This window comes from Trifolium pratense, linkage group LG6 (genome assembly GCF_020283565.1).
Source record: "Trifolium pratense cultivar HEN17-A07 linkage group LG6, ARS_RC_1.1, whole genome shotgun sequence".
NCBI lineage: Eukaryota > Viridiplantae > Streptophyta > Magnoliopsida > Fabales > Fabaceae > Trifolium > Trifolium pratense.
The window spans coordinates 39,754,343-39,772,563 of NC_060064.1; the positions used below are offsets into that span (position 1 = coordinate 39,754,343).

At 32.9% G+C, this 18,221-nt stretch overlaps 1 protein-coding gene and 1 pseudogene across 1 annotated transcript; one reads left to right on the forward strand and one right to left on the reverse strand.

Annotated features, from left to right (window-relative positions):
* Positions 1 to 1,355: 1,355 nt before the first annotated feature.
* LOC123890805 (RING-H2 finger protein ATL67-like) lies at positions 1,356 to 2,520 on the forward strand. The gene has a single exon (XM_045940506.1). The coding sequence runs from the start codon at positions 1,522 to 1,524 to the stop codon at positions 2,065 to 2,067; it is 546 nt and encodes a 181-aa protein (XP_045796462.1). The 5' UTR covers positions 1,356 to 1,521; the 3' UTR covers positions 2,068 to 2,520.
* A 252-nt stretch (positions 2,521 to 2,772) lies between these two features.
* Positions 2,773 to 5,316, reverse strand: LOC123890448 (annotated as a pseudogene).
* Positions 5,317 to 18,221: the final 12,905 nt, after the last annotated feature.

Consider the following 18,221-nt stretch of genomic DNA (forward strand, 5'->3'; position numbering starts at 1 on the left):
TGTTAGACTCAAGGAAGATTCTGTATAGGATTATGCCATATGTACATGTAATTATCGGTTATCATGGTTCTGATGTAAACTTATTAACGGTTACATTAAGACAGCTTATTCAGTTTAATTAAATCATGTATATTTGGTATTTCCTTCAAACTACTCGTGTAAAAGATAAGTTTTACTTCCGCAATTTTATTGTTCCCGATTTAGTTATGTATGGTCGTATTGATATTCTAGATAAATCAATATGAGGTGTTATAATGAAGTTATGGAGCAACCTAAATTAAATTATGCAGCAAGCAACCTTATTATTGTAATGAATGCAGCAACCTAATTTTTAAAAAAATAAAGTTTTGTTTTTAAAAATTAAAGATTCTATTTTTTTTAATTAAAAAAGATTTGAAAATAAATCTTTAAAATCTTTATTTTGGAAATAACTTTATTTGGGAGTAAATCTTTTTTTTTTTTTTTTGGTTACAATGGGAGTAAATCTTTATTTTGGGAGGAAAATAAGAAAATTCGATTTTTTATTCTGGGAGTAAAGTTGTAAAGTTTGTAGGAAAAAAAATTAATTTTTTTTAAAAATTATTATTATCTGACTTGGAATTTCAAAAATAAATCTAAATTATTTTTTTCCACGTGTAATGTCATGTCATCGTATTTGCACAGTCACATGTCATGTTGTAAACCTAGGGGGCAAAATGAGGAGATCTATTTTTTGCATGGGTAAACAGAAAAAAAATATACGTAAGAGGGTAAACGAAAATTCGCTTATTTTGCGGGGGGTAAATGATAATTTACCCTTTTATTTTTGGTGTGTTTTTTTGGATAACTAGTGTTAGATTGTGTTTTGTAAGTAAGGTGATTGATGGTAATCTTGGAATGGAGGAAGAAGATGAAAAATTAACTTTGTTCTTCTTTTCAAGATGAAAGAGGTTTTGTTATCATTTTAGTCCCTTTGCCATGTGGACATTCCAATAAGCATATGATGTGGCAGAAAAAATGGACACATCATTAGAGTTAACAACAATTTAACGTTTTAAACTATTTTGACTAACAGAAGTACGAATCAAGGACTATAAAATGTTTTTTGTTGATTCAGGGATTACTATGACAGCAAGTGACACTTTTAGAGACGAAAGTGGTTGTTTACTCCTTCCTTCTAGTTGACTCTCAATTTCCTACTAATCCTTGTAAGAGACCAAAATCCAAAAAGTTAAATCAAAACCAAAAAACTTCCAAAACAGAATATCTCTCTCTCTCTCTCTCTCTCTCTCTCTCAAAATTTAATGCATCCTAACTCCCTCATTGAGATTTGAAACTTGAATCTCTCCACACAAAAACACCACTATTAAATGCAGCAGATGAAACTCTCACCCACCCATTACCCCTCCAAAAAAAAAAAAAAATCCCATCCTCACCCCTTAATTTTCTCCCTCGTTTTCTCTTTCTCTCCCTAACAAATGGAGAATTCCCATTTTTCTCCTTCTCTTCTTCCTCTCCTTTCTCCCTCTTTTCTCAATCTCCATGTCCTCTCCACACAGTTACTTCACCAATCTTGGCCTTGGCTACTCCATAGCCATAACCCTCGCTTTTCTTGTCCTCCTCGCCACTCTAATCCTCTCTTTCTACCTCTGTTGCCGCAAAAACAATAATCCCAACAACAATAACAACACTCTTAACTACACTGACGGCATTGTTTTGCGACTTGACACATTCATAGCTGAAAACGATGAAGAAAATCAACTTGGAGAAGAGAACACAGTAATGGGTCTAGAAGACAATGTTATAAATTCGTATCCGAGGTTTCAGTTTAGCAGAGACAGTGCAACTGTTTTGGGACAGAACCCAACATGTTCTATTTGTTTGTGTGAGTACAAGGATTCAGAGATGCTGAGGATGATGCCTGAATGTCGTCATTACTTTCATCTCTATTGTCTTGATTCGTGGTTGAAGCTTAATGGGTCTTGTCCTGTTTGCCGAAACTCGCCGCTTCCGACACCACTTTCTACTCCACTTCAAGAGGTTGTTCCGCTTTCTCAGTATGGTGATGATCGGAGACGAAGGAGGTGACTTTTCTTTTTTTGTCAATTGAGTTCCTTTGGATTTATCCTTATAATCTAAAATTAGACCGATAATCTAAAATTCCGTCGAGAGGTAAGTAGTATAATATAATTGAGAAATCAGAATTATTTTAGTTAGGGATCAAACTCAGATGCTAATGCATGACTAGACTTTTTAGTTGGGGAAGAAGATGAGTTTTCTGCCTGTATGATTTGGATAACTATGCATCCATGTAATCAACTAATTATAGTTGTATGATAAAAATCAGTTAATTATAGCCATATGATAAACAACTATCTTCTAGCTAGTATTAGACTACTTACAATGGTTTTAACCATTCAACACTCACTATTTCACTCCACATCATTTTCTCTTTATTCCACCTAATCATTCAACACACATTCAACTTTCACCCTCTCCAATGATTTTTCTATTCAACACCCTACTCCACCACTTTCTCTACCCCACCACTTTCTATTTCATATTCTTATTTAAATTTTAATTTTTGTTTTTATGATTAAATAAAATTATAATTATCGATTAAAATTAAATTAAAATAATACACTTAACAAAATTTATTTAAATATTTTTTTTATTTTCTTAATTTAAAATGCAATACATCACACAAATAACGTAATTAGTACGATGCAAATTAACTTAAAATGCAATACAACACACAAGTTACGTAATTAATACGATGCAAATTAACTTAAAATACGAAACAACACACAAATAACGTATAGTACGAAACAAATCATCTTTAATCCTGAAACATTCCAAATTTTGTCCATATGTGCTTCACTAGATCTGCTTGCAATTCGTGATGAGCTTTTTGATCACGGAACTCGGATCTAGCACGCACATGATTTGCAAAAGCGGGTAATACCTCGGTTGAATATGGTTGCGGTGCACTAGATCCACTTTCCTCAGACTGCTCAAAATCGGTCCAATGTTGAGCATATGAATCTCGTTCATCCTCAACAATCATATTATGTAATATGATGCAAGACCTCATGATGATACTCAGATCGGCTATGTCCCACAAGCGAGCTGGTTCACGGATGATTTTAAAATCGAGCTTGAAGCACTCCAAATGCACGTTCGACGTCCTTCCGACATCCCTCCTGATATTTTGCAAATAATTTATCGGGTTCACTTTGAGGAAGTCTAATAGATTTGACGAAAGTTGGATAAGAAGGGTAGATACCATCGGCTAGATAGTATGTCATATCATAGGGACGTTGATTCACATAGAAATTCACACCTGGAGTCTTTCCCTGTTCCACGTCATCAAAAACAGGTGAACGGTCTAGAACGTTTATGTCGTTCAACGTTCCCGGACATCCAAAAAAGGCATGCCAGATCCATAGATCATGAGATGCAACTGCTTCAAGAATAACTGTGGTGGTTCCCTTATCCCCCCTAGTAAATTGACCTTCCCATGCTTTAGGACAATTTTTCCACTCCCAGTGCATGCAGTCAATACTCCCAATCATCCTTGGGAACCCTCGTAGTTCACTTACATGTAGTATTTTTTGCAGGTCATCTTGGGTTGGTGCTCTGAGATACACTTGCTCATACAATCGTATGATTCCTTTACAAAATCTACGTAAGCACTCTAATGCAGTAGTACCTCCTATTTTGATGTACTCATCGACCGCATCTGCTGCCATACCGTATGCTAACATTCGCATTGCTGTGGTACATTTTGCTAAAGGTGATATACCTTCTTTCTTGGCAGCATCAGCTCGCTGGGTGAAGTAGTTAAGGTCCCCAACGATTCGAAGGAAAAGATGTTTTTGCATGCGGTACCGACGACGAAACATTGCATCGTCATATGTAGGCTCATTGGCAAAGTAGTCGTCAATTAGTCTTTGGTTTGCAGCTGGATGATATCTATTGACATATTTTCTACTACGAGGTGTACCATCTTCCAATATTTTTTTTCGACGCTCTCTAAATCGGTTGAGTACATAAGTTTCTTCAACTTCACGATTTTGCAAGTAGGCTGCGACATCAAAATCACCGGTTGATGGATCCATTGTTTGTGATATTGGAAGTAGATTGGGTGAGATTTAGGATATTGATACATAAATGGATGAGTCCCTATATATATAGATTCAATTTGGTCCACTGACGGATTTCAAATAATTATTGTATAGAGTTACTTATCAGATAAGGATTGAGTGGTGGACACAATAATTAAAGTAAGTTGGGTGGTGGACACAATAATTAAAGCAAACACGTAGTACAAATACTTAAAACAAATATTACACTGACATATCACAATAATTAAAGCAAAGACTACACAGACTTATTCAATCACAATAATTGAAGCAAACACTACAGACAAATATTTAAAGCAAATACTACATTGATTGAAATTAATTATGGAAACAGTTCTTGGGCCAATGTGTCCAACATGGCTTTCTTCCGGTCATCGAGATTCTCATCAGAACTTAACTTCAGATACATTTTCATTTTCTTAAGTTTGTTTTTCTCTTGTTGATTGGAAACTACCATTGCCAAATGTTCCATCTCTTTCTCCTTCATTTTGATGTAATTATCCCATTCTTTGTCCACCACCTCAGTGGGTGTGGAAGCTTTCTTTTTTCCCTTCTTTTTGGCTGCATCCCTACCTATAGGACGAGCACTAGATCCTACAGAGTTTGAGCCACATGCATCACTCTCGTGAGATCTCTTAGATCCACTACTTCCAGATCCTACTTGACTACTATAACGTGGTTGATCACAGAGAGCATTTCATTCTTCCATTAAAGTGAACCGAACATTCTTCCCACATGCATATATTTCCTGCGCTTTTGCCAAAACATCATTCTCGGACCAACCACTTCCTTGGAGACGCTTAGCGCCATCATAAGCGCCAATCCATTTACCCAGTATTTTGTTCATATAATTAAAACGGTTTCGGCATGCAACTCCATCACGCGGAGGATCGAATGAGCAATGCTCATTACAATAGTCAGCAATTTGACCCCAATATGTTTCACCTTTCTGGTTTTTCCCGACAACACTGCTTGTTCCAAATTTGATCCACCCACTAATTAGCACCAAATTTTGTTTAGTGTTCCATGATGGTTGCTGGTTTTTCTTGCTCTTAGGAGTTGAATCTTCATTAGCAATAGTTATTTGTGTTGAAAATTCGGGAAAGTTAGTTGTACCACCACTCGAAAAAATTTCATTAACCATCGGCATGTAACCATTAAACGGGGGTGTTTGAGATGAATTTCTCAGCATAGATCCATAATATGAATGAAAGTTTGGAACAAAGGATGATTGGTTGAAATTTGGTGTTAAACCAAAATTAGGTGTGTTTTGAGGATGTTGGTTGAAAAATTGATTTGAATTTTGATAATTGTTGGGATTTTGATAATTGTTGGGGTTTTGATAATTGTTGGAGTTTTGATAATTGTTGGGATTTTGAGAATTGTTGGGATTTTGAGAATTGTTGGGATAATTAGAAGAATTGTTGGGATCCATTTCACTAAAAAAAGATTAAAACTTCAAAAGAAAGACTAATTAGAAAGATAATAATAGATTAAGATAGTGAAAAACTTGGTTTTTTTTCATGTGTCCAAATGAAATGAACCAAGTCTCTATTTGTAGAGAAAAAAAATCACGAATTTTGGTATAAAAAAAAAAAAAATTTACAATGAGATAATTGAGTTCAAAGGATAAAAATCAAAAAAATCACCCGCCCCAATCAGAAGCAACCATGTGGCCTGCTTTATCCAACCAATGTTCTCTCTCCGCGTAAGACCACTCCAACACGCGTGCTGTCGGCGTGTGTGCCACACGCGCCTGTCTAGATGAATCACAGCGCGCCAGCTGTCCCGCTTTGCAGTGTTCAACACAGTTTAAACTCTTCATCACCTCTTTCATCCACATAAGTTTCAACGGCCCAAATGCAATGGTTTCAACACATCTCTTGCAGTTGAAAGACAAATTCAACACCCCATTGCACTTGGTCTTAGTTGGTTTGAAATTTCTTTGATTCTTTCCATTTGAGTGTTTTATCATGCAATTTAGTTTAGTGGCGCTCTTTTTTTTTTCTTCATGTAACCTAGTGGCTAGAAATTCCACCTTTAGGGTGGATAAGTGGGATGATCGGAGTTTGAATCCCAACTCCCTACATATATAATGCAATATTCCTACCAACTGACTGAGTTAAGCTCACGGGACAGTGGCGCTCATTTATTTGGGAGAAATATTAGTTTGGTTTTTAATTTTGTTTGACTTGTTGGATTGTTAATCCATTTGTAAAGAGCATAATGATTGTGTATTTAAGAATAACTATTAAGGTTTTGGTCGATAAAATTAAAGTCTTGTCTTTGTGGTGGTTGAAGGCTCTTGAAAAAAAAAGAATTATCGTTTGATCTTAATCATTGGTGGGTTAATTCTTCTGCGTGTTTAAACTTTAATATGTAAGGTTTTTGTGCTTTTTTTTGGAAGATTTTCTCCTTTGTCTTGTATTTGCCTAGGGCATCTAAATTTTTATGGATGACCCTGTCGATATGTATAGAAAAATCACACAATTAATCCAAAAAAAAAAAAAGAGTAAAAGAACAACTTATCGAAATTCTTTATCCAGTTTAGCCTAAATTGATATACGTTTGTGGGAGAAAACAATACTCCTATCCACTACCAATAAGTGTTTATATGAGATACAAAATAGTTACAAGAAATTAACTTCAAAAGCTATACAATAGCATACTTTAATTTCTATCATCTTTCTTATCACAATTATGGCAAGAATGTTACAAAACTGACTAAGAAATTGTCCCCAATTGTTTACCAAAAGCACTCTTAAATTTCTCTTTTTCCCTTGTCAACCCTTCACTTGATAATCACTCAAAAATTCATTAGAGAGCTTGAAACTTTCCCTTTTAATGATTGCTATGTATCTTAGGTGTGTTTCTCAACCTTAAAATCTCACAAAAGACCTTCCACAATAAAGCCCTAAGCTTGGGTTCATATGTGCACTCAGTTTGTGTTAACCTTAACTGCCTCAAATATGCCCAAAAAAAAAGGTAGTTTTTATACCATACAATACAAAGGCAAAACGACTTGTGTTTTCTTCTGCGCCTACCGTGCGCCAAATATTTTGGATAAGACTAAAACTTAGATTTTTCTTTTCAAGACACACAACAATTTCAATGGATGTGATTAAAAATCTCAACTTTGGAAAGCAGCAGGGAAACATTTTTGAACAAACAACAACCCTCATTTCGGTCACTTTTGCTTCACCATCTCTCTTTGTCCTCTTGCCGTACATCTCCAACCCACCGCCACTGAGAACAAACACCTCCAACACAGCGCCACCATCGACATTAACCACCCGACGGCCGACGCCGTCACTTTTGTTCTTGAAGCTATTATTATTTTCAAAACTGCAATTTTTTTATTGATTTTTGTTTATTCTAATGTTTTGTTAAATAGAACTTGAGATCAGAATTATGGAGTTCTATTTTTTATTTTGCAAAAAAAATCCAACTTTAAAGTTGCAACTTTGATTGACTCTAATTTTGCGGCGGCAAGGGTTGATGGGGGCTAGCTGCTATGAGAGGAAGATGGGTGATGCAGGTACGGACGGAGAGACAATTCTGGGTAGCGCTGGGTTGAAGAAGAATGACGGCTGCCATGAGAAGAAAATGAAGGAAACTCTGTTACGTGTGGTGGAGAGGAAGGGGGGAAGATAGATTTATTTTAATTAAATTATTTTTCGGTATTTAATTTCAACCCTTGGATGTTATTTTGCCACATGTCATGCATCCATGTTTCTAACTGGACTAAATGGATAATCCCTCAAATGGAGCAAACCTGAACTCAATTAATTCATCATCGTAGACAATCCATTTTTGAGGAGAAAATTTTATATAGCTACAACCTCAAATAGCAATCATTTAGGAACATACTCAACTTAGTTCCTCATAGTCTGCATATATAGATTAAAAATGTCCATTTTTCTAAAGTAACATGATTGTACCATTAATTGTATGAGCAAAATGGTTAAACTGGACACTGATATATTTACATTAAAAAAAAATAGGAACAACAGAAAAACTATCAAATCTCAATGATTCATAGTCCAAATACACAAAGACACAACGATATACATAAATTTGAATGAATAAACATTATAATCATACACCTCTTCTTTCAATAATCAAGCAATTATGTTTCCTTGTCTCCTGAATCAGATAGTAAAGCACATTATGTAGATTAAACTTGGAATTTGTAAAACAAAACCATACTATTATGCTTCAAATGACAATCCCATAAATTAAAATAAAATATCCAATCAAATTTTATTGCTAATCATTAAGCTACAAATCAATATATTTAAAAATAAGATTCATTTATTCTAATTCTAAATAATAAACCTTAAATAAATAAAAGAAGGAATGAGAAAACAAACTTGCCTGCTCGACCCCGCAACCGAATCTTTGTTTCAGAAGATGATTTTGAAGCAACATGCAGCCCATTCTTTATTATGTTCCTTCACATATATTGGAAAAGTAAAGTGCAAATAAAATCAAATGCATCATTGACATATTTTATGATTAAAATTAGAAAGGGCAAGATGGAAGGGAAATGAAGGCATACAAATTCAAATCTGAGTCATCCCATATTGATCGAATGACTACAGATATTCTGAATGCGTGAATTTGTGGACCTGCAATATCATATGTCAATTCTCCTTAGCATCTTTGAATCCTTGTACTCACACAAACAAATAGAACATGTTGTGTTCTATTTGTTAGGATGTGTGAATTTGTGGACCTGCAAAAGCAACAGCTGCTATGTTTATCCTCAGACATTGGTTTGCAAAAGCGATGACCGTCAAATTGTTGTTCTCTGCTTACTATAGAATGAAAAATAGGAGCAAAAAAAAAAAAAACAATTAGCAAACAATAAAGGAAGAGGAAATTTAAAGAATACATCTAAAGTATATAACAAAATAGTGAGAAAAGGAGAAACAATTTGTTACAAGCTGAATGCAGTAAAAATAAGTGGAATGAGAATTGATCTTAGACACTTAAACACAGTAGTAGAAAGACTAAAGAGACATGCTAATATTAACCGATTACATCTATATTCTGGTACTTTGTTCCATTTTTCAGACAGGTACACGTGTATATATACGCATAAGCTACATATGTTTGTGGAAACATATATAATCATCTCTAAGCAAATTATCAAATAAGTATTAGTATACATGAAATCAACCAATATCCTTCCATAAATTGTTGAACTTCATAGGCTTGAAAGAAATATGAAATTTAATTAATTTTGTGTCCTGCAACATAAAATTTTAATAATTTATCAATGCAAAAAATAAAAGATTGAAACACACAGTTGATTATTTTCTTCAATTTACCGTAATGTTAAACTGCCTCAAACAATCAAAAGCTTAACTCCAGTGCTGGAATATTCAACATGAAAATGTCCTGAAACATCATCAATATTCCATACAAACAAATAGAAGAATAAAAAATCAGAACAAAGGCAAGAATCGATTTTCTTTCATACTTCACAAAAACGAAAATGCAGAACAATTATGATAGCAAAATGAAAACAAAATCTGGACCCAAAGGCAAGAATCATATGATTTCATGCTTTATAAATAAATAAAAAATCATAGAGCAATCTCAATATCAAAATAAAAACAAAACATGGTCACCTATTTTGAGGGCAAAGACACTTTGGGATTGCAGACAGCGCAAGGCGAGCAACCATGAGAGAAGGGGAACACAAGACCTTCAACAACAAACATAAATTTAATTTAAAGGTGCAGGCAACTGCAACCAACACAACTTGAGGCACTAACACTTTAATTTAAAGACGTGTCCACTAATTGACACATATTGGTGTCTAACACCGACACAACAATAACAACAACACATATAACGTCTGTTTGAATTGACTTATTTGAACTTGGCCCCCTTTGGATTTGACTTATTTTTGAGCTTGTGAAAATAGTTTATGCAAATAAATAAACTTTTATGTTAATTTATAAGTTTTCACTAACAAAAATTATACCTTTATAAGTTGTTTTCTCATAAACTGCCTTGAAAAAGTTATAACAATTCATAAAAACTTATTTATTTGCATAAGTTGCCAATCCAAACGGGCACCTTATCTATCGTCATAAGCACTTGTGAGACTGTTTGAGAGAACTTATGAAAACAATTTATGACATGTTCATACGTTTTCTAAGATAGCTTATGAAAAAAGTTAATAGCTTATTGATAACTCACTTTATGTGATGTTTGTTATCCCTATTTACTTTAGTTATTGCCTGACCATAAGGTGATCATTCAATGTTTTGAGTCATTTTGATATATTTTGAGTCTAGTATGTAATTAGGAGATAATTGTAATCCTTCGTTCAAAAGAGGAGTTCTGGTGATAACTTGAGTTAAGACAGACCACCGGAACTAACGCAAGAAAAAAAGGGTTCAGAGCTAATGCATGATAATTAGAGTCAAGACCTGAGTTTCGTACAACTAAGATTGCGTGGAGTCGCATGTGCAGTCCAAACTCCACGTATGCTACGAATGATGACAAAAAGTACTACCAGACGATAAGACAACTGACAGATTTCACATGTGCAGATTGTACTGTCTAGTTTTATCATCTTAAGGGAATATGCCTTATTCTTTGGGCCGTCTTTATCTAAGTGGTTATGGCCTAGGATCCAAGGATTATCTCTATATAAAGGAGCCAATAACCCTAATATCAGTATGACAGTGGAGGACAAGAGAGTGCTAGCTTGGAGGCAAAATACCTAAGTTTGGTGGAGAGCTACTAGAGCCGCCGCCGCAACTCTGATGCGATCCCGATAATTAGAGGCGCGACGCTGCTGACTTGGAGGTTGAGACATCATCTCTAGGTGGTCGTGTTTGTAGGTTTACATTTCTTATCTCTTATGATGTGTAGATCTATTCCTCTTGTTATTTGTGTTGTAAAGCTCACCATGAGCTAAACCTCTTAATTTTGGAATTATGTGAAGTTTAATGAAAGTTTAATGTCATTCATGTGATGTGTTGTGTGTTGTTATGCAATTTTGGTTCATCTGTTATTTTGTTATATATTTGTTTTTGAGCTTGATCAACTTAGGATTAGATACAAGTTTATTATTATGAGACATCTAATAGTAAATGGATTGAATGAACTAATATGATTAAATAGAGGATGAACACATACTTCTTACTCTAGGACTTAGGCATAAGCCTTGAGGTCATAGTGATTTAAAACAAGCAAGGTTTTTTGAACTAAACTGGACTAAGCGTGACCTAGACATAGGACCCACCTTAACCCTCATTTTATTATCTAACGTTGTAGACATACACCACAAGGAAGCTTGTTCACATTAGTCTTGACAGCACTTATCACACACATGCATTGAACCGTAGTTAAACTGATCATTGATTCCAACAACTTTCCAACTCTTGTTATCAAAACCTACTTTCATTATTGTTATTTATATTTCTTTGTTATCCAATATCCTATTTAATTCATGAATGCATGTATATGTTTTCATGAATTCACTCACAATTAGTTAGCATAAAGCTCTTCATTTACAATGTGGAACACTATCCAACATTCTTCATCATTAAGATTAAACAAAACCTTAATATTCTTCATTTATAACTCCATACATGATTAACAATCATCAACGATTAGCAATGAGCATTATAGGCATCAATAAGCATAACAATCATGTAAGAATACCATTAAACCATGTTACAAGTGCCTAATTGCACTTTGAAACATCAACAAAACATGTTATATAAAATTACCACTTTTTGGCACTTATCAACTCTCCCCAACTTATAACTTTGTTTGTCCTCAAACAAAAGTCCAAAATATAAACTCTTAAAACATGATTGAAACATCATTTGTGTATAGTGTAACATCCCAATATTTTATATTTATTTCAAATATATATTCTTTTTAGATATGTTTTAACTATTTTATATACTATTTTATTAATCTATTTAATCTAATGCGTATGAGATTATTTTCATGTGGGTGAGTGTTAGTAAGTGGTAGCATTTGAATGCACCTAGTCATATAAGTGACCAAGACCAAAATAATAGAACTTAAATAATATTTGTAACCTTTGATTTCTATGACCATTCATCCTTCCCTTTATTATGATGATCTATTCACGTGTGAGACTAGTGGAAAAGTTAAAGAATTTTATCTTCATGGTATCACTAATTCCATCCATTAGTACATCAATTAGTACATCAACTAGTAGAAAAATTAAAGAATTCTATCAATTAGTACATCAAGCCTCTTGAGTATCACTAATTCCATGCGTTCTTTTATCTTCTCATCAGGCTATATATATTGCCATTTATGCAATTGAGCTGCACCTTCATCCTTAGTTGCCTTGCAAATACCCTTGTTTCTATACTAGCTCTTGGTTTCAAATTCCTTCTATTTACCTTAGACTAATTCCATCTATTATTTCAAAGGTCAGTGAATCAAAAGAATATCCCATGTATTGCTGGCTTACTCAAATTATCTGCAACCTACATATAGATTTTAGTTACCTCGGCAACATGAGATGTTCATACGCCATCATCATAAGTTCATTTACAAATATTTTAAGATTCTCAAGCAATCATCTCTTTATTCTCAAGTGATCATCAAGCTTGGTTATAAGCTTTATTCTCCTTTAATTCGATTCAATTTGTGTAAGTCCTCTTTTATTAGTCTTTCTATTCCATTTTTATTTGATTCATGAAAATTCCAATTCAATGAACCTATTTTCGTTTTTCCAAAAGCTGTCATCGTAAAATCTCGATTTCTCTTTCGTTCACTGTGGTATCGTATTTATTTTTGGACAGTAGCTTCTCAACACATAGTACTCCATTTTCAACCGTCGGATCGTCGAAATGAACTTTGGAGTGAGATATATCTCGTGTACACTGTAGCTACGAATTTAGGCTTAGAATATTGTGCTTGGAAGGAAATCGGCCAAGGTAAGGGCTTTTTCCCCATACACTCATGCACATAGGGTTTATGTTATAGATTAATAATGGAATATTTAACCGTTAAGAAGGAATGAAAATAGAAGGAATGAAAGAACTATTTTTATAACAACTCTTTGCTATTTCATTACATTCCGAGTATGTGTGTGTGGCTGATTGTATATGTAATTCTATGATTGATGTGTTTTGTGGTTGATTGTGGATATGAGTATTTGGTTGGTTTTTGATAAAATGAATATTTGGTGTGGTTTAAAAGAGAAAATTGATTTTGATTGATCTGGTGGAAGTAGCGATGATTTTAAAAGAAAGTTTATATATTAAGTGCCAAATGGGGCGATTTAATATTTGTGTATATTAAAGTGTGTATATGAAGCATAGCATGACATATAGTTGAGTCATAGGTGCCAAATGGGGCGATTTGTTATTATGTGCCAAATGGGACGAATACGCTACTTGGGGCGTTAAATTCCAAGTGCCAAATGGGGCGAATACGCTACTTGGGGCGTTAAATTCCAAGTGCCAAATGGGGCGATATCCGGATCATGGTCTAGTTGCATTTCATGCATTATTAGTTTGTATAAATTGTTATTAAAAAGAGTTTCTTGCATCGATTTTATTTTATTACTTTTTATGGCCGAGTATTTTATTTTTAGTTTATAACATTTACCTTCCGTTCGGCATGATTCAATTTGGATAAGGAAATTGACCCTTACATTAAATATGGTTGTAGGTACCAAAGGTGAAATATGAAGTGATGTGTTGCTTGTACGTGCGCGGGGCTAAACAAATATGGGTTTTATAAATTTGTAATTTAAATGAAATATTCTTTTTATTGTACAAAGATTATTTATAAGCTTAAGTAATTATTATTCTTTTAAAAAAAAATTAGTTAAACCTTTTTAAAGAAAAGAAGTTTTTATGAGTGAATTCTTTATTAAAAATATGGGTTGTTTCAATTGGTGAATTCTTTATTAAAAATATGGGTTGTTTCAATTGGTATCAGAGCAATAATCCTCGGACAAACATTTTTGGGTGGGAGCGATTTTGTGCGTATGACTTGATTGATGTGTGAATTTTTGTGGTTGACTTTGTTATGGTTAGTTCTTCTTTGTTTGATTATTGGAAGTTTATTATGTGACGATCGTGTTTGTGTTTAAAGAAATGACTTTGTGATTGTTTGCAAATATATTTTCATTTGTGAATTTTTTATGGAACAATTTTGTAGCTTACTATTACTTAAGGGAAAAAAAAAAGGTTTATGATGATCTAAAGTTTAAGAAATAAAATTATTTATTTTGGGTGAAATACTTGTTGAATATTTTTTTCTTTTTTTTGTCATTAGTCTTGAAAAGAATAATTTTTACATGATAAGAATATAGTAGTAAAGCTCTTGATTCCGCCGTCTTGAATTGTATAATTATATGTTTCCACAATGATATTTGGTATTTGGTGTTTATGTTTTAGTAGCACAATTGTACAATGGTATAGTCATATTTTTAAGAAAGATATTTTTTTAAATATAATATTGTTTGTCTGTTTTGAAATTTTTATAGGTATTTTTGTTTCTAGGCTTGTATATGCTTGATTAATGAAGTATAATTGGATTTAGTAATTCATTCTTGACTTTTTGAATAAACTATATGACCTTATTGTGTGATTAGTTCGTAAGCACCGAAGTTTCTGTTCCTAGTGGCCTCATTGTAATTTGGCTTTGTGCGATTTAAAAAAAAAAAAATAAATTATTTATTTTATTCATAATTTATATACGGTAATCTTGAATTTTAAACTCATATTTTATTAGTAGAAAAGAGACGACTTTTATAGTGTATTATGGGTTATGAAATTCTTATTTGATTTTTGGCGTTGATTCCATTTTATGAATAGAGAAATATGATTGATAAGTTTGAGAAGAATATGGTAATTAACAAGCAGGTTATTATTAAGTAATTGTCTAAATCTTCTTTAAAAATGTTTCCTTCTTGTTTCTGAATTTTGTGGTTATTAGATCATGTAAATTAAGTAGTGTTTTCTTTATAAAATATATAAAAGCAATTTGATCAAATGAAGAAACTATTTTTATGAGATAGGTAAATAACTAATTTTTCGAGGAAATGATTTTTAAAATAAAAATGTTGTAATCATAATTTGTGAATTAGAGATTATATTGGTGACGATTAATGACCTTAGTTTTGTAGGATTAGTATTTTATTTCGTTTTTATGACGTTTTCACCATTATAATTTGTCTTATTGCTGCTATTTGTCACTAAAACTTATTTTTTATAAGATGTTTCTGTTGTCTGTCACTAAAAGTCTTGACTGTGCAATTTGGTTATTGTTGACTGTCACTATAGCATGTCTTCTTAATGTGTAGTTGTCTGCTGTCTGTCACTAAATCCATTTTGTGTATATTTTGTTTTAAGAGTCTGTCGCTAAAGCTATTTTCTGCAAAACTGTTGTTATTGTTAAAAAAAAAAGAGGTTTTTTTTCCCCTTATAATTTGGGACGGAGGGAGTATAAAGTATCGTGGATTGATTTTATTTTAAGTATGATTTAAGAAAAAGATTTGGTGTCTAAAATGTGGTATGAAATACATGTCTTGTGTGTTTGTGTGATATTGGTTGTTATTGTGTTGTTGATTCTTTTTGATGATTTAATAGCATTATTAGTGGCAAGTTAACGTGAGTTTTGAGTTTTGGAACCCCAGAGTTAAGACTAGATGGTAGCAATCTTTTCTGACTCAATTTAATTGGAGAGCATAAATAACTTGTCTTTCATCCTCAAGAGATGGCGTGTCCTCCACACATCACTCAAATCTTGTTTCATAGGTCTTTTATCAACCAGTGTTTTCTTTGGGCACAAATACTTGAAATCCCGAGCTTAGTTTTGATAAGTCATACCATTGTGTGAGAAGCGTGAATCAAGAGTGTGACTTCTTCCGGAAACTCGAAAAATGCTAAGTGCAGGATGTAAAGAACGAGATGACTCTTGGGAGTAGGATGGTCTATACTACCATTATGATAGCTTGCTCACTATTGACAAATTGGGGAACTGATCACCCTCAATCTCTTGTTAATAGTAGAAGACATCATGATGACTGGAATGTACCAACCTCACCAATTGCTAGAGCATGTAGAGTCAAAGCGACGTTTTTGTGCTAAGGGGTTGGTGATCGATTTTCTGATCTATCGAATCTTCTAAGACACGATTTGATTTAAGTATTTAGCTTTAGTTGTCCTTCCTTTCTGACTTACTGCCTTCCTTCGTTACTCAAATTTATGACTTGCCTTATTTTTGGATATAAAGCATTTTAAACTATTTTTACTTCATACTTTTGGAGCAATTTTATTTGTCGAAATAAAAGTGTAAAATGTTATTTTTTCTTTCAAGGAATATATTTTCTTGAACGATATTAAATTTTATTATCTTGTTTTACTTTATTTATATTAGACTAATTTACATGAATTTTTTTTTTAATAAATGATTTTACCTTTGCAAATTATTAATTTTTATTTAACGTCAGAGTGCGCAGCGGAAACATGATACTTATATTTTAATTCATTCCTGGACCTTTTATCATCTTCTTGTTACCTATTTGAAAGAGTGTCTTATTTAATTTTTCCATCCTTCGAATATTTCCAACAGTGAATTAAAAAAAAAAAAAACTTGAATCATTTTACGTGAGAATTTTTTTAAATCCTACTTGAATATTTTGCTAATGTCTAGTTTCGGGGACGAAACTAATTTTTGATGGGTAGAAGGTAAGACCCGAGAATTTTACTTTATATATTGATTAAATATTTTATTCTATTTACATGTTTGAATATTTTAACTTCAATTTTAGAAAGTGACTTTCTTACCCTATGATTTTATTTAATAATGGAGCCTAACCTAATCTTCTTAATATTTTCTAGTTTCGAGGACGAAACTATTTTTAAGGGGATAATAATGTAACATCCCAATATTTTATATTTATTTCAAATATATATTCTTTTTAGATATGTTTTAACTATTTTATATACTATTTTATTAATCTATTTAATCTAATGCGTATGAGATTATTTTCATGTGGGTGAGTGTTAGTAAGTGGTAGCATTTGAATGCACCTAGTCATATAAGTGACCAAGACCAAAATAATAGAACTTAAATAATATTTGTAACCTTTGATTTCTATGACCATTCATCCTTCCCTTTATTATGATGATCTATTCACGTGTGAGACTAGTGGAAAAGTTAAAGAATTTTATCTTCATGGTATCACTAATTCCATCCATTAGTACATCAATTAGTACATCAACTAGTGGAAAAATTAAAGAATTCTATCAATTAGTACATCAAGCCTCTTGAGTATCACTAATTCCATGCGTTCTTTTATCTTCTCATCAGGCTATATATATTGCCATTTATGCAATTGAGCTGCACCTTCATCCTTAGTTGCCTTGCAAATACCCTTGTTTCTATACTAGCTCTTGGTTTCAAATTCCTTCTATTTACCTTAGACTAATTCCATCTATTATTTCAAAGGTCAGTGAATCAAAAGAATATCCCATGTATTGCTGGCTTACTCAAATTATCTGCAACCTACATATAGATTTTAGTTACCTCGGCAACATGAGATGTTCATACGCCATCATCATAAGTTCATTTACAAATATTTTAAGATTCTCAAGCAATCATCTCTTTATTCTCAAGTGATCATCAAGCTTGGTTATAAGCTTTATTCTCCTTTAATTCGATTCAATTTGTGTAAGTCCTCTTTTATTAGTCTTTCTATTCCATTTTTATTTGATTCATGAAAATTCCAATTCAATGAACCTATTTTCGTTTTTCCAAAAGCTGTCATCGTAAAATCTCGATTTCTCTTTCGTTCACTGTGGTATCGTATTTATTTTTGGACAGTAGCTTCTCAACACATAGTACTCCATTTTCAACCGTCGGATCGTCGAAATGAACTTTGGAGTGAGATATATCTCGTGTACACTGTAGCTACGAATTTAGGCTTAGAGTATTGTGCTTGGAAGGAAATCGGCCAAGGTAAGGGCTTTTTCCCCATACACTCATGCACATAGGGTTTATGTTATAGATTAATAATGGAATATTTAACCGTTAAGAAGGAATGAAAATAGAAGGAATGAA